This window comes from Oncorhynchus clarkii, chromosome 5, assembly GCF_045791955.1.
Source record: "Oncorhynchus clarkii lewisi isolate Uvic-CL-2024 chromosome 5, UVic_Ocla_1.0, whole genome shotgun sequence".
Classification (NCBI taxonomy): domain Eukaryota; kingdom Metazoa; phylum Chordata; class Actinopteri; order Salmoniformes; family Salmonidae; genus Oncorhynchus; species Oncorhynchus clarkii.
The window spans coordinates 14,179,302-14,197,221 of record NC_092151.1 but is presented as its reverse complement, the minus strand read 5'-3'; the positions used below and the strand labels follow the sequence as shown (position 1 = coordinate 14,197,221).

Below are 17,920 nucleotides of genomic sequence, written 5' to 3'. Positions count from 1 at the left end.
TATACTTTTGATACTTGAGTACATTTAAAACCAACTACTTTTAGACTTTTATTCAAGTCATATTTTACCGGGTGACTTTTTTAAAAGGTATCTTTACTTTTACTCAAGTATGAAAATTGGGTACATTTTGTACCACTGCTCAGGTGGAACAAACTTAAATTTGCTTATTTTTTCAATGCTGATTTGAATGTCATTGAGAAAACAGGAAAGTGTAAAATATATTTTTTTCTCGCAAATATCCTTTCCGAATTTAAATGTCATCCTCGAAGTAATCATCTAGTTTTTCAAAAGTATCTGTAATCTGATTACAATATTTCTGATGGTAATGTAACGGGTTACAGTTTTATTTTTATTTTTTTACAACAGACCATAATATTACAATGTAAATTACATTATAAAGGCATTCTCTGTGCTTTTACACATTAGATTGATGATCATTTTGTTCAGGTGTAGTTTATGAGGGGTAAATATGAGGAACATTTATTCAAATACGTTATTATTATTATTGGAGGAAGAAGGCTAGTCTACTGTCCGAAATTGACAATCACCCAAAGACAGCTGACACTACAAAGAATCAGTCACAGATGCACAAGTTTCATTAGACCACCAACTCTCCACAAAGGTGGTAGATACATTTATTATAAAATAATGTTTGGCAAACATTTTATCACCGGTCAAATGCCAGGTTATAGACCGTAGAAATACAGTTTTTATATGTTTTATCTTGTCTTCACAAGACATCGCATCTTGGCGCCGAACTGACACTTTTAAACACGGCAGTTTGAGCATGCGCTGTGGAGCTTTGTTACTAGCTAGCTACTGTAAAAATGGCGTTAAGCAAAACCTTTGGGCAGAAACCGATTAAATTTCAGTTAGAGCAAGATGGAGACTTTTATATGGTTGGATCAGAGGTATGTATGAGCTGTATGATAACGGGAATATTTAGCTGACAACACAGCGTACTGGCAGCCAGCATTTTGGCCATCATCAGCCTGTGCCATTGCATTGTTGTGTCTGTTCTGAAAGCTAACGTTAGCAGCTAGTTAGCCAGAGCACAAACTAGCTAACATCTCGCTTTGCATAATTAACTATGTCTAGCTAGCTAACTTTAGTTCACTACCACGGTCAATATTGCATGCAGTTACAGTGTAGCCTATGAGAATGCTGTGTATTGTAGTAGAAAGCACAAAATCAACTGATCGCACCATTGACCCATTCAATCGACAAACTCCTTTCTATCAAGCTAACGTTAGGTATTGTTGTGACCGTCTGGAGTTGTGCGCTGGGTGGTTCTCTCCCAACATTGTTCATTTAAAAACTCCAAACAGCTACTCTCTGCCCATATTATAGTCAAACACTATTGGAGATATGAATCATAGGCATAAACAAGATCTAGCTAACTAAAGTAGACAACTGTATACATAGCAACTAACAAGCCTACTCAACTCCACGATGTACAATCGTAAATCGTTGAGTTTCGTCGGCTAACTAGCTATGTGCTCAGTCACTACTTGGCTACATGACGTGTAAGGGCTTCGAATTGTTTCTGGACTGTCTGGGGCCCTATACTCTACTAGTAAGTACAGCATAGCTGACTCTCTTCCTTGCTCTCAGGTTGGAAACTACCTGCGTATGTTCAGGGGCTCCCTGTATAAAAGGTACCCATCACTCTCGAGGAGGTTAGCCTCAGTAGAGGAGAGGAAGAAAATTGTAGCATCATCGCACGGTGAGTGATACGCTCTTGTCAGAAATAGCTATTTTATTGTCATTCGCACAGAGCAAGTAACGTTAGCATAATCTTTTTGCCACCTTTCACAAACAGGTGTAGACTAACTGCTCACTTATTTGTATTTTTTTTTATAACAATGCAGAGTTAAAGATGCATTTTATTATATTTTTTAATAATGACACGAGGAATAATTACATGGTAAATAACAATAAAGAGTAAAAAATAACATGGCTATATACAGGGAGTACCAGTACCGAGTCGATGTCCAGGGGTAGTAGGTCAATTATGTTGCTATGTACTTCTCGGTAGGGGTAAAGTGAGTTGGTGCAAAAAGTATTAACACAACACATGGTTACATAACTTTTAGCCACAAGTGTGACTCTGCTGAAGGCCTCCGAATGTGAAGAGATTTTCGAGGGGAACGATGAGAAGTACAAAGCTGTTTCCATCAGCACAGAACCACCGGCCTACCTCAGGTGATGCCTCCTTGTTATCTGCATTTACATATTTTACATTTTAGTCATTTAGCACACACTCTTATCCAGAGCAACTTACACTAGTGAGTGGATACATTTTCATACCTTTCATACTGGTCCCCTGTTGGAATAGAATCCACAACCCTGGTGTTGCAAGCACCATGCTCTACCAACTGAGCTGGATGGGAGGATTTTTTTGTATTTATTTAACCATTATTTAACTAGGCAAGTCAGTTAAGAACAACTTCTTATTTACAATGATGGCCAAGGTACAGTGGGTTAACTGCCGTGTTCAGGGGCAGAATAACAGATTTTTACCTTGTCAGCTTTGGGATATGATCTAGAAACCTACTGGCCCAAAGCTCTAACCACTAGGCTACCTGCCACCCCAATTGCATAAGAGTCCTGCAAAACATTTAGTGCATGACAATATTGGCTACCAAATTTTGGGAGTATGTATGCAAAATGTGCCTTTTCAAGCTACCTACAGGCACCTTGGCGTGTGAACAAACCAAAATGGGTTTCATTGGTCACAGTATTGTATTTTCAAAAGTCCCTACTTCTCTGTCCATCTCAGGGAGCAGAAGGGGAAGAGGAACAGCCAGTGGGTCCCCACACTGCCCAACAGCTCCCACCACCTGGACGCTGTTCCCTGCTCCACCACCATCAACCGCAACCGCATGGGCCGCGACAAGAAGAGGACCTTCCCCCTGTGGTGAGGAAAGCCCACCCACATTGGCCAGTGTTTGTGGATGTATTCATATAAATACAGCCACAAATAAACTTTGATTGCTTGTGTGCCATTTATATAGGCGTGCCCTTTATTTTTTATAATCTTTGTTTTTCACATTTTAAAATCATATATATATATATAAAAAATACAGTCCAACTTTCACATCAATAAATTTGTGTTCATAATTACGTAACATCATTTTAAGATGTGTCCATTTCTTATTTTTAGTTAGTTTTTGATTTGTTAAAAAAATAGTTAGATCAAAAAGTTGTTTTATAGTCTTAATGCATCTTGTCTTCCAAATTGAGAAACATTGCTGCATTTTTCAGGCCAGGTTAGGCTCTGACACTTGCGGAACTGTCTTTCTACTCTTTTTCTCATTGACCACTGCAAGGTCATTTCTACATTTCCCTTGTGAAAATAAGCCTTCAGCCTTTATGTCCACACGAGATGATGAATCTCAGATCTGCTTGCTCAACGGCTCTCATCAGTGAATGGATGACTGCATAGCCATAGTCATTATGGGGAACCTTCAGAGTGTGGGAAAATGTAAGGGATGGTTCAGTCGCACTCTATCAACCTCCTGCTCTCAAGCTATTTGGGGTTCAGGAGATGCAGTCTGAGACAGAGGTCATCCAGGGTCACTGGGACTCCTCTGGTTTTTACATTCCGTAGAGTTGCTCGTTCATCATCAGCTGCTTTTCCGATGGTTTTCCAGAAAGCAACCACTATCTCCTGTCCTGACATGACCGTCTATGAAAACATCCCTCCCTCTCTCCCCTGTCCCACAGCCCACTTGTCTAGATCACACAAGCATTTCATTGTGTGACTGGAACTTATCAAAACACATCTGTTTATACAGGGGCACTTTTTGCTGACCTTGAAAGATGGAGGCTTTTAAGTGCCGTTGCCATGTTTTCAACAGGCAGGGTCTCTGACCGTAGTTCTTGTTTTCATGTCCGAATTGCAAGGCAGCCATCTTTGTTTAGTTGCTGTTTGCATTTGTAACTACGGTTTAGATAATAAATAGGGAAGTACATACTCAATTATGTTAGGCTCTTGTTTATCTGATGGTAGAAAAGTTCGTTTTGTAATAGGACACCCTTAACTTGTGAAACGTAGGCCTAAATAACAAAATTATTTGAACAAACAAAGAGTGATGCAAACTGGGTGAATAAACAGTGATGCCTTTTCACCTTGTATAGCCTAAGTTGCTAAGGCAACCGGGTGGGATAATAAACAACACTTGTTTACTTCGGAGGTCTACCACTTCTGTGGGTTTTGAATCATTTTTAAAAGAATGTAGACCTAGTATCACTTTCCCAGCTAGGTTGTCAACAGTTGACACAGTCTCCAAAAGGCCTATACAATGCTAGAATTCACATCTTTTTTTTTCAAGACCTTGAAAACAATGTAAGCATGTCTGGCTCAAAGCATTGCTCCTTTTGCTGTGGTTTTGGTGAGACCCATCTTGTGGCTTCTCTAGTGAACATCTCTCCTTTCTCTGGCACAGATGTGATCTGTTGAACAGTGCATGTTGTGCATGCTGCACTCTGAATCTTAGTGTTGATGGACATCTAGTCTGGGAAATACAGTCTACAAATCAGTAGAGCAGACAGATCTCTGAATCTTTCACAGTCCACCCAATTGGGCAGGACAATCAAATTTTCCATTGTTGAATTAAGCAATAAGACACGAGGGTGTATATGACCTATATACCATGGCTAAGGGCTGTTCTTACGCATGATGCAAAGCGGAGTGCCTGGATACAACCCTTAGCCGGAGTATATTGGCCATATACCACAAACCTCTGACGTGCCTTATTACTATTATAATCTGGTTACCAACGTAATTAGAGCAGTAAAAATACATGTTTTGTCATATCCGTGGTATACGGTCTGATATACCACGGCTGTCAACCAAACAGAATTCAGGGCTTGAACCACCCAGTTTATAATTGATCATTTTATTAGGGTCCACATTAGATGAAGTCTGCTAATATTCCTGGGGTCCAACACAGAACTTAAAAGACTTTACTAGAATGCGTAGACTACTACCCTGGCCAATTCTTTGTGTGGAGCCAACTCTTCTATTGTTGTCAAGCCATACATATGGTTAGCATGACAAATGAACAAACACAGAAAGAAGTTGGCTAATGTACAAACAGACTAGACCACCAGGCTAGTAGAATGCTGACAGAGAGACAAAGAATTCCCATATGATAAGCATCAATTCATCATTCCCAATGGTGTATCAAATATGGCCACCGGTGTACAATGACGCTGATTGGATTAATCTTTTGCTAGCAATGACCTGCTGGAAGTGAGTAAAAGCTAAATTAGCAGTAGATTTTAGAGCCTGCTATTCACGATAAATGTCTTTAATGGGGTCTCCAATGACTGTGGAATGCCAAGAAATGTCGTACTAACTTTTCGTAGATTGTAGTTTAATCTAACACCTTGTCTTCTTCCCTCTGCAAAGCTTTGACGACCACGACCCGGCGGTGATCCACGAGAACGCGTCTCAGGCCGAGGTGCTGGTTCCCATCCGTCTGGACATGGAGATTGATGGGCAGAAGCTCAGAGATGCGTTCACCTGGAACATGAACGGTACTGCGCCACTCTCCATCCGCCGGGAGGAAGACTGCTTTAGAGCAACAAAGTCTAGTTAAGGGTGTTATTCTGAAAACAACCTAAAAGGCTGTAGAATCGTTGCCTGTAACAGAACCGGCCTCAAAAGAGAGCCACACTGAATGCATCTCATTAATCTAGTGGCTTACGATAGAAGTGGGAGAAACGGACGTTAATGGACTTAAAAAGGAAAATCTTTCTGAGAGAAGCGTTACTTGACTTACAGACTAGATCTATGAGAGAATCTAGTACGTACTGGTATTCAAGAAAGAGAAGAAGTTCCTGAGAATAGATTAAAAGGGAAGCATGTAGCTCTCGTAGTCAATATACAATTTATTGACAACCAAATGTTCCGAGACACAAAGACTACCCCTTGGCTATTCTAAAAATTACAACGTTCTCATAGAGTCGAATAATGGAACACCAAATACTAGCCATGGTAGGGATTGTAATAATTTTTAAAAAATGGATAGAAAAGCAATTACAATTAAGTAATTGTTAAATAAACTACAACTACACTACCATTCAAGATAGGGAATGTAGTAAAATAATTATTGAACTTTATATTTTAAAAATGAATAAGATGCTATTAGAAGAAAGGATAAATAGCAAAATATAACGAATTTGAACACAAGTACTCAACATGGTAGAGATAAGCATAGCAAACAAGAGACATAAGGCACAGTATGTGTGGATGTATTGTGATGGAAGGTGTGTTTTTGTGTTTGGGAAAAGTGGCATTAAGTGAGTAAGAAAGGAAACGGTTGTGTATCCCAGAACCAATGTATGTCTGTGAGCAGGGGTTGCGAGAGAGAGCATTCAATTTTGTGCAGATGAGGGATATACATTTTTAAATAAATTATACATCTAAGTTATTTATTTTCCTATCATGATGGAACGGTCCCCAAGCCTATACCCTAGACACACACCTGAACGACCCATCACTAAAGAGAAGTCTATCTGTTTTATGGGCTTACTGTAAGTTGCCTATATGCAGCCAAAACAGAAAGAGGAATGTGGACAGAGACCTAATAGAGGTAGCACACCCCCCTCAAGATTCTGTGTCTGCCTGGCAGGGTTGGTTCTACAAAGCCAGAGCCCCCTGATGGACGAGCATAATATACAAGGAAATTCTCAAACTGCTAATGAGAACCTTGATGACTTTGTCCCTAGCCGGTGGGTATTCCACCCAGGTAGTGGCAGTGCTGGCAACACTAGCTGCAGTAACCCATGGGGAGGGGGTCACACTCGGACAATCAGAGAGGGAGCAAATTATTGTGGCCCTGGCGGTACAAAATAATCAAAAGGTTTGACTGCTCAGAGATGCTTGGGAAAATGGTCACAACAGGCGTGTGTGTGTCAGGTGAAGGGGGTGTATCTGATCTCCATCACCTAGGACATGACATTGGTTAATCAAATCTCCCCATTCTTGCCAAGCCTCTTTAGACTATTGAGACTCAACCCTTCACTCTTCCACCATCCTCTCCCGCTCCTCCAGAGAAGCTGATGACCCCGGAGATGTTTGCAGAGATCCTGTGTGACGACCTGGACCTGAACCCACTGGCCTTCGTCCCGGCCATTGCCTCAGCCATCCGCCAGCAGATAGAGTCCTACCCCACAGACAGCATCCTGGACGAGCAGACCGACCAGAGGGTCATCATCAAGGTGGGTACACACACACACTAGGGACTTTATAAAATCAGTTGTATATTTTTTTGCCTGATTCCGTTTAGTTTTTTTCAGATTTTCACTCTCAAAATCACACAAGTTTGTTTTAGTCCACAACAATGCTTAAACTACTTCACGAGACCACAATGTCTAGGTAAAATATGATATAGATTACATTTTGGGTGTAGTTACCCTTTAATGCCAGTGCCACCAGCCAGAGACCTTTGTTTCTGTAGCGTTCATGTAAATTACAGAGTTTAGGAAAACAAATCTGCACTGGATTTATTCAAATAATCATGATATCACTCTTCGAGCCTGAAAGATGTGATTTTTAATTATTTAATTTTTTAACCGTTTTTAGTGAAGCTGATACTGATTTTAGGGAAGCAAGTCACGATTAGTGACTATCTGCCATTTAAAAAAAAGTATTTTATTTTTTATGAAAGAGGTGGAGAAAAGCATAAAACATTTTTTACACATTGTGCTCCAAAGGATTAACAGACTGATTTCTTAACTAAATTACAAATGATTTAAGAACCTTTTATTTGTGGTTTACAGGATATTCACCTCTAAATACGATAGTTAAACATGTTTAGTTTACCTTAGGTACAACTTAAAAGATGTGCATCTATGGCAGTGGATAAGAAGTATGCAAAAGTGTTTGTGTTAAACCACCACAAGGCGTGGCTGGATGAATAAATTTAAATTTGTCTCAAGTCAATCTGAAACTGCACTGTTCACAAATAAGCATTGAAATGCAGTAACATGCTGTTCGTAACTAGGTGTCAGCATTTGTCTTGGGTAGATTTACTAGTGTTTTCAAAGGTCAAAAGTAACACTTTATGGCAACCTAGCAGTGAGAGTACGTTAGATCAAGCGCAAGCTAGCTGTTCATTACGGCAGTGTTTCCTTACAGAAACCATATGTACATTACACCGTAATTCAATACAAAAAGTATTGGCTATAGAGTTAAACTGCAAATGTCATGCACCGATGACTGAAAACGTTTATGCAGGCAAATGCTTGCCGTACTGGTTTTACTCACACATTCTAATTTAGCTAGCTCACTAATGTTAGCAACTTATCTAATCATGAATGCAAGCACATAGCCTGAATGATAGCTCTGCACCAACTGTCTTGCTTTTTGCGTATTTGTGAAAACTAACTAAATAATCCCACCAGCTAACGTAATAGGCCCAGACAGTAAGTGTTCTTTTTTCTTTTTTTAATTTTACCCCTTTTTCTCCCCAATTTCGTGGTATCCAATTGTTTAGTAGCTACTATCTTGTCTCATCGCTCAACTCCCGTACGGGCTCGGGAGAGACGAAGGTTGAAAGTCATGCGTCCTCCAATACACAACCCAACCAAGCCGCACTGCTTCTTAACACAGCGCGCATCCAACCCGGAAGCCAGCCGCACCAATGTGTCGGAGGAAACACCGTGCACCTGGCAACCTTGGTTACCGTGCACTGCGCCTGGCCCGCCACAGGAGTTGCTGGTGCGCGATGAGTCAAGGATATCCCTACCGGCCAAGCCCTCCCTAACCCGGACGACGCTGGGCCAATTATGCGTCGCCCCACGGACCTCCCGGTTGCGACAGAGCCTGGGTGCGAACCCAGAGTCTCTGGTGGCACAGCTGGCGCTGCAGTACAGCAAACAGTGTTATTTTTGTATCAAGGATAATTGTTCACTTTGGCGCCAGTCCAGTGTTAGCACATAAGGGAGATAGCACATAGCAACCATTTCGAATCCCACCGTACCTTCTCCGCTATGCAGTCTGGTTTCAGAGCTGGTCATGGGTACACCTCAGCCACGCTCAAGGTCCTAAACAATATCATAAACGCCATCGATAAGAGACATTACGGTGCAGCTGTATTTATCGACCTGGCCAAGGCTTTCGACTCTGTCAATCACCACATTCTTATTTGCAGACTAAACAGCCTTGGTTTCTCAAATGATTGCCACGCCTGGTTCACCAACTACTTCTCTGATAGCGTTCTCAGCTCACTGGTCACCATAGCAGCACCCACCTGTAGCACGTGCTCCAGCAGGTATATCTCATTGGTCACCCCCAAAGCCAATTCCTCCTTTGGCCTCCTTTCTTTCCTGTTCTCTGCTGCTAATGACTGGAACGAACTGCAAGAATCACTGAAGCTGGAGACTCATATCTCCCTCACTAGCTTTAAGCACCTGCTGTCTGAGCAGCACACAGATCATTGCATCTGTAAATAGCCGTTCCAACTTCCTCATACTGTATTTATTTATCTTGCTCCTTGGCACCCCAGTATCTCTACTTGCACATCTACCATTCCAGTGTTTAATTGCTATATTGTAATTACTTCGCCACCATGGCCTATTTATTGCCTTATACCTCCCTAATCTTACCTCAATTGCACTCACTGTATATAGACTTTTATTTTATTTTTGTCTACTGTATTATTGACTATGTTTGTTTATTCCATGTGTAACTCTGTGTTGTTGTATGTGTCGAACTGTTGTGCTTTATCTTGGCCAGGTCGCAGTTGTAAATGAGAACTTGTTCTCAACTAGCCTACCTGGTTAAATAAAGGTGAAATAAAAAGTCGCACAGGTTGCTAGCTAAGCTACCTACCCTGCTGGCTAGGTAGTTCTTCCACAGAGGGACTGTGTCAGTCACCATCGTGTTCTTGGTCACCTTCTTGACCAAGGCCCCCCCCCCCCCGATTGCTCAGTTTGGCCTTCGCAGCCAGCTCTAGGAAGAGTCTTGGTGGTTCCAAACTTATTCCATTTAAGAATGATGGAGGCCACTGTGTTCTTGGGGACCATCAAAGCTGCAGACATTTTTTGGTACCCTTCCCCAGATCTGTGCCTCGTCACGATCCTGTCTCGGAAATCTACAGACAATTCCTTTGACCTCGTGGGTTGTTTTTTGCTCTGACATGTACTGTCAACGGTGGTACCTTTTTATATAGACGGGTGTGTACCTTTCCAAATCATGAATGCATACGTTTCTTAAAAAAAAAAAGAAAAAAGTTTTTGCTTTGTCATTATGGGGTATTGTGTGTAGATTGAGGGGAAAAAATATATTTAATCCATTTTAGAACAAGGCTGTAACGTAAAAAGTCAAGGCGTCTGAATACTTTCCAAATGCACTTCAAAGCGCTGTCGGTCAAGGCATTAATTTCTGTCAAAATAAGCTCCCCGCCCACTCAGCCTCTTTTCAAACTTCCTGGTAGCCATGAGAGAGAAATAACTTTTCAGAATAACTGTTCAGGACCTATAACTAAGCAAATATGATGAGGACAGGGCTGCTTGCTTGAAGTGTACTTTTGATTTATTTACTTATTCAAATAAGCTGGCTGTGGCATGCTACTCACCGTCAAACCACCATGACTACTCTCTTTCACGTTGTGACCTAGGACTGAATGTTCAATGAGCAGCTTGTTGAGCGCCCTCTTCAGGCAACCATTGAAATATAAAAATGTTTAACACAAATGAGCAGACGTATAGGTTTTTGTTTATCCTATGTATATAATATCAACGCTTTTATCTGTGGAATAAAGGCCGATACAAATATTTATGCGAAAGGCTAATATCGGCCGTTAATCGATTTACCCGTCGGGCTCTAATCATTCTGCAAGTTAGGCATAGGCTGCTTTGTAGTGAAAATAATGATTGTCAAGGTTTTTGGGAAAGCCTTTCCATCTACCAGCAGACGGTTAGCATTATCGCTAACGGCTGCACAGGGTGATAACCAGACATACAAGCACCACAAAACACACACAGATGGGCATTCCTGTGCCTTTTCAGAAAGTTACAGGAAAATACAAAAAACTTATTCATTTTGTTCATGTCTTATGATTAACTTTGGCAAATTTAATGACTTTTCTAAGTTGACTATTTTTAGTTAAAAACATTTTTGAATGTTCCGGTTTAATGTCTGAATTTCCTTGACTCTGTCCGCGTTTTCCGCAACGTGGATTTTATAGGGACACACACACACACACACACACACACACACTTCACTGCTGCAAAGGTCAAAGACTATCTCAATAGTAATTTCCAGTGTCTGCATCTGGCCCACGTGACAAAGAGGGGTCTCGAACTGGCGGCACATCACTCGGATACATACTGTATCTCTTAAAGTGTGTGTGTGTGTGTGTGTGTGCGCGCGCACCTCAGCTGAATATCCACGTGGGGAACATCTCCTTGGTGGACCAGTTTGAGTGGGACATGTCGGAGAGGGAGAACTCTCCGGAGACGTTTGCCCTCAAGCTGTGCTCCGAGCTGGGCCTGGGAGGAGAGTTTGTCACCACCATCGCCTACAGCATCCGTGGCCAGCTCAGCTGGCACCAGAGGACGTACGCCTTCAGGTAACACACACACACACACAGGACACCCTCCCAGACCAGAACCTTCACACACTCATGCTCGTTCAGACATATTCATGTCCTATGCGTTGCCTGGAGTACTGATGGAATTGAAAGTTGAAGTGGTAGAAATGCCTGTCCACATTCTGATTGCAGTGTCTTTGTCGCAACACCCACACACATTTTTCAGCCTAAACACAGCATTTTCCAGAGTCTCATTCTATCCTGTAGAATACGTCTTAAATACTCAAGATGTGTGGTCGCCTGCATCATGGAGCGTTGCTGGAATAAGGCCAGAACGCATTTAGTTCACCTCATGTTACTATGTTCTGTGCTCTTTTAAGATTAACTGTATCTCACAGTGACATGGACTGGGGTCAGTTTAAGGTGTTTGTGTGTGGAGGGTTTAACAGTTGGCTGCTTACCTGTGACTCACAAAGTGGATTTAGATTTCAAACACACAGACTGCCTGCGTCCTGTTTACATCACTGAGTACACAAACACACACACATCCATTATTTACAAGCATGAGTACCATGTGTTTTCCCACCAAAACAAAAACCTTGCTACCCCCTCATCTGTTCAAGTAGTACTCTTCAGCCATTTGAACCCTGAAACAGTTCCTTTTAGCGTGTAATGGCATTCGTTTTACAAATTGAAATATCCTAACGTTGTATAGGTTTTCCCCCTGCCAGTGACAGACATACAGCCCCTTTTGTTTGTGTATGTGCTCCTCCCCCACTCTGCCTTGCATGGTTTGTCTCATCCCATCAGCTTGGCTCAGTTCATTTGGGACTTTTGGATCATTTGGGACCTGCTTATCAATCATTGTTGGGCTCAATTCCATTTCACTAATGGTGATTTCATGAAATGAACTGGAAAAAGCACATTTAACAAATTGAGAAATGGCCGATTTTTTTATTGGTATTAGTAAACGATTTACCTTGGATTGGTTTCGGTTTTGAGCCCAACCCTGATGCCAAGGCTTTTCAAGCCATTGATTGTGTGTAAATGGGAAATGAGGAGTTTAGCTAACATCGTCATCATCATGGCTTTTTTTGTTTTGCATCGCAAATTAATTCTCTTTTCTACTCTCTCCCCCCACTTGTCTGTCCCTTATAGGTCTGATTTCAGGTCAATATGCTTTTGAATTACTTGAACTACCCCCCCTCTTCCCCAAGCTTAACCCTCTACTACCCACCCACGTTCTCTTGACACGGTCTGCCCTGGGAAGCTGAGTACATTTACACTTTTTATCTCTTTCTCTCTCTCGCCTGTTTCCTTAACTTTGCAGGACACGCCCCGCCCCCAAAGTATGGAAACTATATGAATTGTTTATGAAGAGTAAAACCTATGAAGTTGTATGAGGTATTCTGTTTCTGCCAAGTCAGGGAAAACTGTAGTTATCACTGTTGGTTTGTCTACAAACTGCAGTCCGCACATAGAATGGAAAGGATAGTCAAGTACTGTGTGGCTTATTGTCACTACATAGGGAGAGGTTCAGAAATCCAGGAAGTATCTGACAAAACGGTTCCACGGGTGCCTTCCTATCTATTGTCCTAGTTCTTAATTTGTCAAATTGGAATTGAATGTGTTATTTTGGAATCCCTTTTACCAGGTGGAATAATGTTTTGTAGGCATTTTGACTAGAGGTATGTAAAATGCTGTAGTGGTCCGAGCAGCTTTTGATTGATGGCTGCTTTATGACTGTTTCAATGCTTTGGTTAAGTGTGCTTTACTTTTCTACTTTTACATGGCATCTTGGGCGTGAAAAAAATACATGGTAGAAATAAGTTCCACTAAGTCACATTTTTGTCCCTTTGTATGTCTATTCCTCATCAAAATGGGACTAACCCACCCAAGAGCGACAACAGGTTGTTTTTTTTCTCCCCAAGATGCCTCTTATTTGCTCTTCCACTTCTTCAACACACCATGACTGCAGCATGTCCCATCCTGGGCGCTCTCTTCCTCATTTGTCTTTGATTTCCTGTCGCTCTGATGTCATTTCCTGCAGTGAGAATCCCCTGCCTACGGTGGAAATCGCCATCCGCAACACAGGCGACGCCGACACATGGTGCCCCCTGCTGGAGACCCTGACAGACGCAGAGATGGAGAAGAAGATCAGGGACCAGGACAGGAACACTAGGTAAAAGAGAGATGGCCTGCCATTCAAAACCTGACAGGAATGCCAGCTAATAGAGAGAGAGAGATGGCCTGCCATTCAAAACCTGACAGGAATGCCAGCTGATAATGAGAGAGAGATGGCCTGCCATTCAAAACCTGACAGGAATGCCAGCTAATAGAGAGAGAGAGAGAGAGTGAGATGGCCTGCCATTCAAAACCTGACAGGAATGCCAGCTAATAGAGAGAGAGAGAGAGATGGCCTGCCATTCAAAACATGGGTTCTTTCTCAATTCATATTTCCTTTCGATTCCTCGCATCCTCTCTACTTGCTTACTTCTCAAAACCCCTTGGAGAAGAAGGTTCGAGGGGAGAGTCCTTGGACCTTCTACAGTTGAGAAGGAGGTGAGGAGATGGGAGGACTCGCAGAAAGACATTGACATAGAGCCTTCCTCTATGACTAGCGCCCTCTCCCCGTCTCTATGTCCACTGCTATAGAATGGCTTAAAGGAATCCTATGCTCAAGTTTCCTTTTTTGTTCATTAGTCCAAATAATTGTGTATGTCATCAATGAGGTTTTCAAGATAGAGCACGCAGCATCATGAGTTTATGCTCTGTACTGTTCTGTAACTTTAAAACTTGACTGCTGACATGCACCATTTTGGGGGGGATTGTATTAATTAACAAAACTCAAATATGTTTTTAGTGTGTAGTATTCCTTTTAATGGGCGAAGGAGCATTGTAGTGGAACTTATTAGAACCCACCCTGTCCTCTAGGAAGAAATCATTAAAGAAAGTGGGCTGCCCAAACGTTACAGAGACAGACCAGTAAACTGGAAGGTTGAGGAAAAGACCACGAGATGGTTTTGCCTCAAAATCAGACACATTGCTTTTGGTCTGCACCAGTCAGACTATTTGAAAACTGATCTGGGCAAAACCAGTCAGTTTCTAATTTGTAATGGGGCATCTGGTCAGCAGTATGACAGCCCCTGTCCAACGTCATCAGATTCCCCATTTAAGAGTCTTCTCTATTCATCCAGCCGATTTGCCATCGACCACCAAATAACCTATTCCATGTGTTTTCCTTTCAGACGAATGAGACGACTTGCCAACACTGCCCCTGCCTGGTAGAGAGAAGCAGCAGTAAGCTACTACAGAGCCTCTGGTCAACAAATGGTCAACCCCAATGGGCCCTCTGAGAGACACACACAAACTCAACAATAGACATTCCACTGGTCCCTTCTTACAGCCCCCATAATGTTAACTAACTCTATGCTTGGCTGTCATGTCCTCTGGACACTGATCCAGGACCATTGTCACATACCTAACTCCATTAATTACAAGAATTACATTTGATCCAGGAACAGGGACTTTAGTTGAAGGAGCCTTCTCCATTTCTATTGCCGAATCCAAGCCCCTGTAGTGGTTCAAGCCGCTACTCATCTCTGATGAGACGAGGTGGTAAATGAAAGGTGCCATGGGTAGAGTGTATGGATCAGAATGAAATGTAGCCTTTGTTGTTTCTACGGACTCACCATCTAAGTGAGCACAAACTGTAAAACTGCTTTGGTGCACTCGTATCCCTCTTGATGGATGATGCAGATAGATGACTGACTGACCTGTCCGTTTTAATAGAAACTAATGTTACACTCGAGCAGACTCAACTCTTGCAAATAATGTAAAGTTATGTATTGTGCTTTCTTTTTGTAAAGGTGCTGATACTTTTAGTCAACGTTTTTGTTTTGTTTCCTTTTTTAATAAAATGCCATAGACTTCATTACAGATGTAGTTTGTTGCTCTACAATTGTCAACAGTGGGCTATTATTCATTGTCACTGTGAGGTACTTAAAGTAGATTTGCTTCAGTCTGTGTGGCTTTAAGGCCAGCGAGTCGATTCTGTTTCTCTTCAGTTCGCTCAAGCTCTTCCTTGTGACCTGATCTCCCATACCGAAGTGCTGAGTCTGCATGGTTTCTTGGTTAAACATACTTTTAACTCTGGTTCAGTTTAATCAGCTTAAATGGGGACTAATCTCTACACCAACACTTTTCACATTTGAGATATTGTGTTCTCAGGGTAAGATTTTCCAGTGTGTCCCTTTGAAATTCAAGATGGCATATCTTTTATACGGTCCAGCAATTGGAGATCGTTCACATGAAACTGAAAAGATTAACGAAAAACCACAATCCTTTGGCAACCGATCCCATTTCTTTCATTGGTGGCAGTGTTGGCACTGATAAATGAGCTGTAAGGGCTGTTTCAGAGATTTGGACGTTCCTGTGTGTCATTCACCACATTGTAAGTTTCATGCTAAACTACAGGAAATCACACTAGTATGCACTTGACATGCCTCCAAGGGCATTGTAAATGCATTTGAGTATCTCTCCAGATTAATTTTACATAAATGTGGAGAAAAACTACTTTACTAGCTGTGTTTGTTAAGAATAAAGAACAGCTGGTAACACAACATTAACGCTAATGGGTATAATGCATTGTAATACTTGTCATAAACATGTATGACCCCCCCCCCCTTTCAACGTCTTGTACTGACTAAAGAACTGCCATTTTGAAACAGTATTGCTACATAATATTAAGCCATATGACATAAATGCTCATACTGTACATGCTTATAACGCATTATACCTGTCCACTTTCTTCATTAGCAACAAACCGGTATGTGAATTAATATGAACAATGAAGACGCATCTTTCTGTAACTGGCATTAAAAGCCTCGTGACACGGGCAAAAAACATTTCTGCTCAGAGTAGTTGGAAGTGGGGTCTTTCCTGTGTCTTGTATCCCCTATGGGTCCTCCTAATCTAGGCCATGGAGTTCCCCTACTGACTTCATACCCCACAGACAGGATGGCTCTTATTGGAACCATCATTCAGCTTCTGGGGGCTCAGATTCCTACTGTATGCTTGATTGGTTGAAGCAGACCACAAAAGGATGACAGATCCATGACTAATGCTTGCCTAAGCAAAACAGAAAGAAAGAAAGAACCCCATCAAACTCATAAGAAGTCATCTGAATCTGGTTTGGGGAAAATGGTTACATCGCTAGTTCCGAAAACCATCTGTTTCACTCAAAACATTGAAAATTGACACTCGTTTTTTGGAACCAAATACATTGTGGTAATTCATACCATAATGAATAAAAAAGCTCAACCGTGAATTTAATCTTGAAGCACAAATTGACATTACTGCAGCTACAAGCAGCTACGTTGGACATGGCATAACAATTTAGTGAGCACCATGAGAACTGTGAGAAATAAATGTTTTGGAATGATTGAAACAACATCCATTTAAATAAATGTTATTCCCCAAAGTATCCCCCCCATCTACTGTAACTGCACATTGCCGAACTTTTAGGAACTTGGCAACGTCCTCTTGCCGCCTGAATAATGCATCTATAAAATAGCAGAGGTTAGGGGTCATGTGTATGTGTCTGAGCCAGTACAGGCTTGCTTCATCCTCGGGCTGCGTTCCTCCTGCTCGACATGCTGATATGATTCTCTCTTCAGTGTCACCATAAGGACAAGTGCAGGATACTAGCAATAACTCGGGTTCTCTTCTAAAGGAGTATCTCCTTGTGATGCTCCACAGTGACTGTCACAGAGAGTGATGAGGGGTGAAGGGGACACTGTGAAGGTGAAGTATTGTGGTTTATGTTGTTTCAGTGCCTTTCTTTCCATATTCCCTTCTGGAGACATTACTAATGAAAGAATCTGGACTGCATTGTGAAATTTTGTAAAAACTGATCTACACTGAGTATACAAAACATTGGGACCACCTTCTCTTTCCATGACATAGACTGAGCATGTGAATCCATGTGAATGCTATTTCAAATTTTTAAATCCACTTCAATCAGTGTGGAGGAGACGAGTTAAAGAAGGATTTTAAAGCATTGAGACATGGATTGTGTATGTGTGCCATTCAGAGGATGAATGGGCAAAACGAAAGATTTAAGTGCCTTTTGAATGGGGTACAGCAGTAGGTAACAGGCGCACCGATTTGAGTGTGTCAAGAACTGCAACGCTGCTGGGTTTTTCACATTCAAGTTTCCCGTGTGTATAAAAAATGTTCCACCACACAAAGGACATCTAGCCAACTTGACACAACTGTGGTAAGCATCCTTGTGGAATGCGTTTGACACCTTGTAGTCCATGCCCCGATGCGTGGAGGCTGTTCTGAGGGCCAAATCCAACTGTATTTGT

The 17,920-nt window shown here is 41.8% G+C and overlaps 1 protein-coding gene across 2 annotated transcripts; it reads left to right on the top strand.

Annotated features, from left to right (window-relative positions):
• The first annotated feature begins 769 nt into the window (after positions 1–769).
• Positions 770–15,483, top strand: LOC139408390 (SWI/SNF related BAF chromatin remodeling complex subunit B1b). Of its 2 annotated transcripts, XM_071152197.1 has the most exons (9): positions 770–911; positions 1,615–1,726; positions 2,097–2,205; positions 2,783–2,920; positions 5,420–5,547; positions 7,067–7,233; positions 11,398–11,588; positions 13,600–13,731; positions 14,798–15,483. In XM_071152197.1, the coding sequence occupies exons 1-9, from the start codon at positions 828–830 to the stop codon at positions 14,835–14,837; spliced, it is 1,101 nt and encodes a 366-aa protein (XP_071008298.1). In that variant the 5' UTR covers positions 770–827; the 3' UTR covers positions 14,838–15,483. The 2 variants fall into 2 exon arrangements, with proteins under 2 accessions (XP_071008298.1, XP_071008299.1); XM_071152198.1 differs by lacking the exons at positions 13,600–13,731; positions 14,798–15,483 and adding an exon at positions 12,708–12,947 and having other exon boundaries at positions 805–911.
• Positions 15,484–17,920: the final 2,437 nt, after the last annotated feature.

Excerpts from the sequence above, each read along its gene's own strand:
- LOC139408390 (XM_071152197.1), top strand. The coding sequence starts at position 828 with ATGGCGTTAAGCAAAACCTTTGGGCAGAAACCGATTAAATTTCAGTTA. Across the intron at positions 2,921-5,419 it reads AAGAGGACCTTCCCCCTGTG|CTTTGACGACCACGACCCGG; the intron begins GTGAGGAAAGCC and ends CCCTCTGCAAAG. Across the intron at positions 11,589-13,599 it reads CAGAGGACGTACGCCTTCAG|TGAGAATCCCCTGCCTACGG; the intron begins GTAACACACACA and ends CATTTCCTGCAG.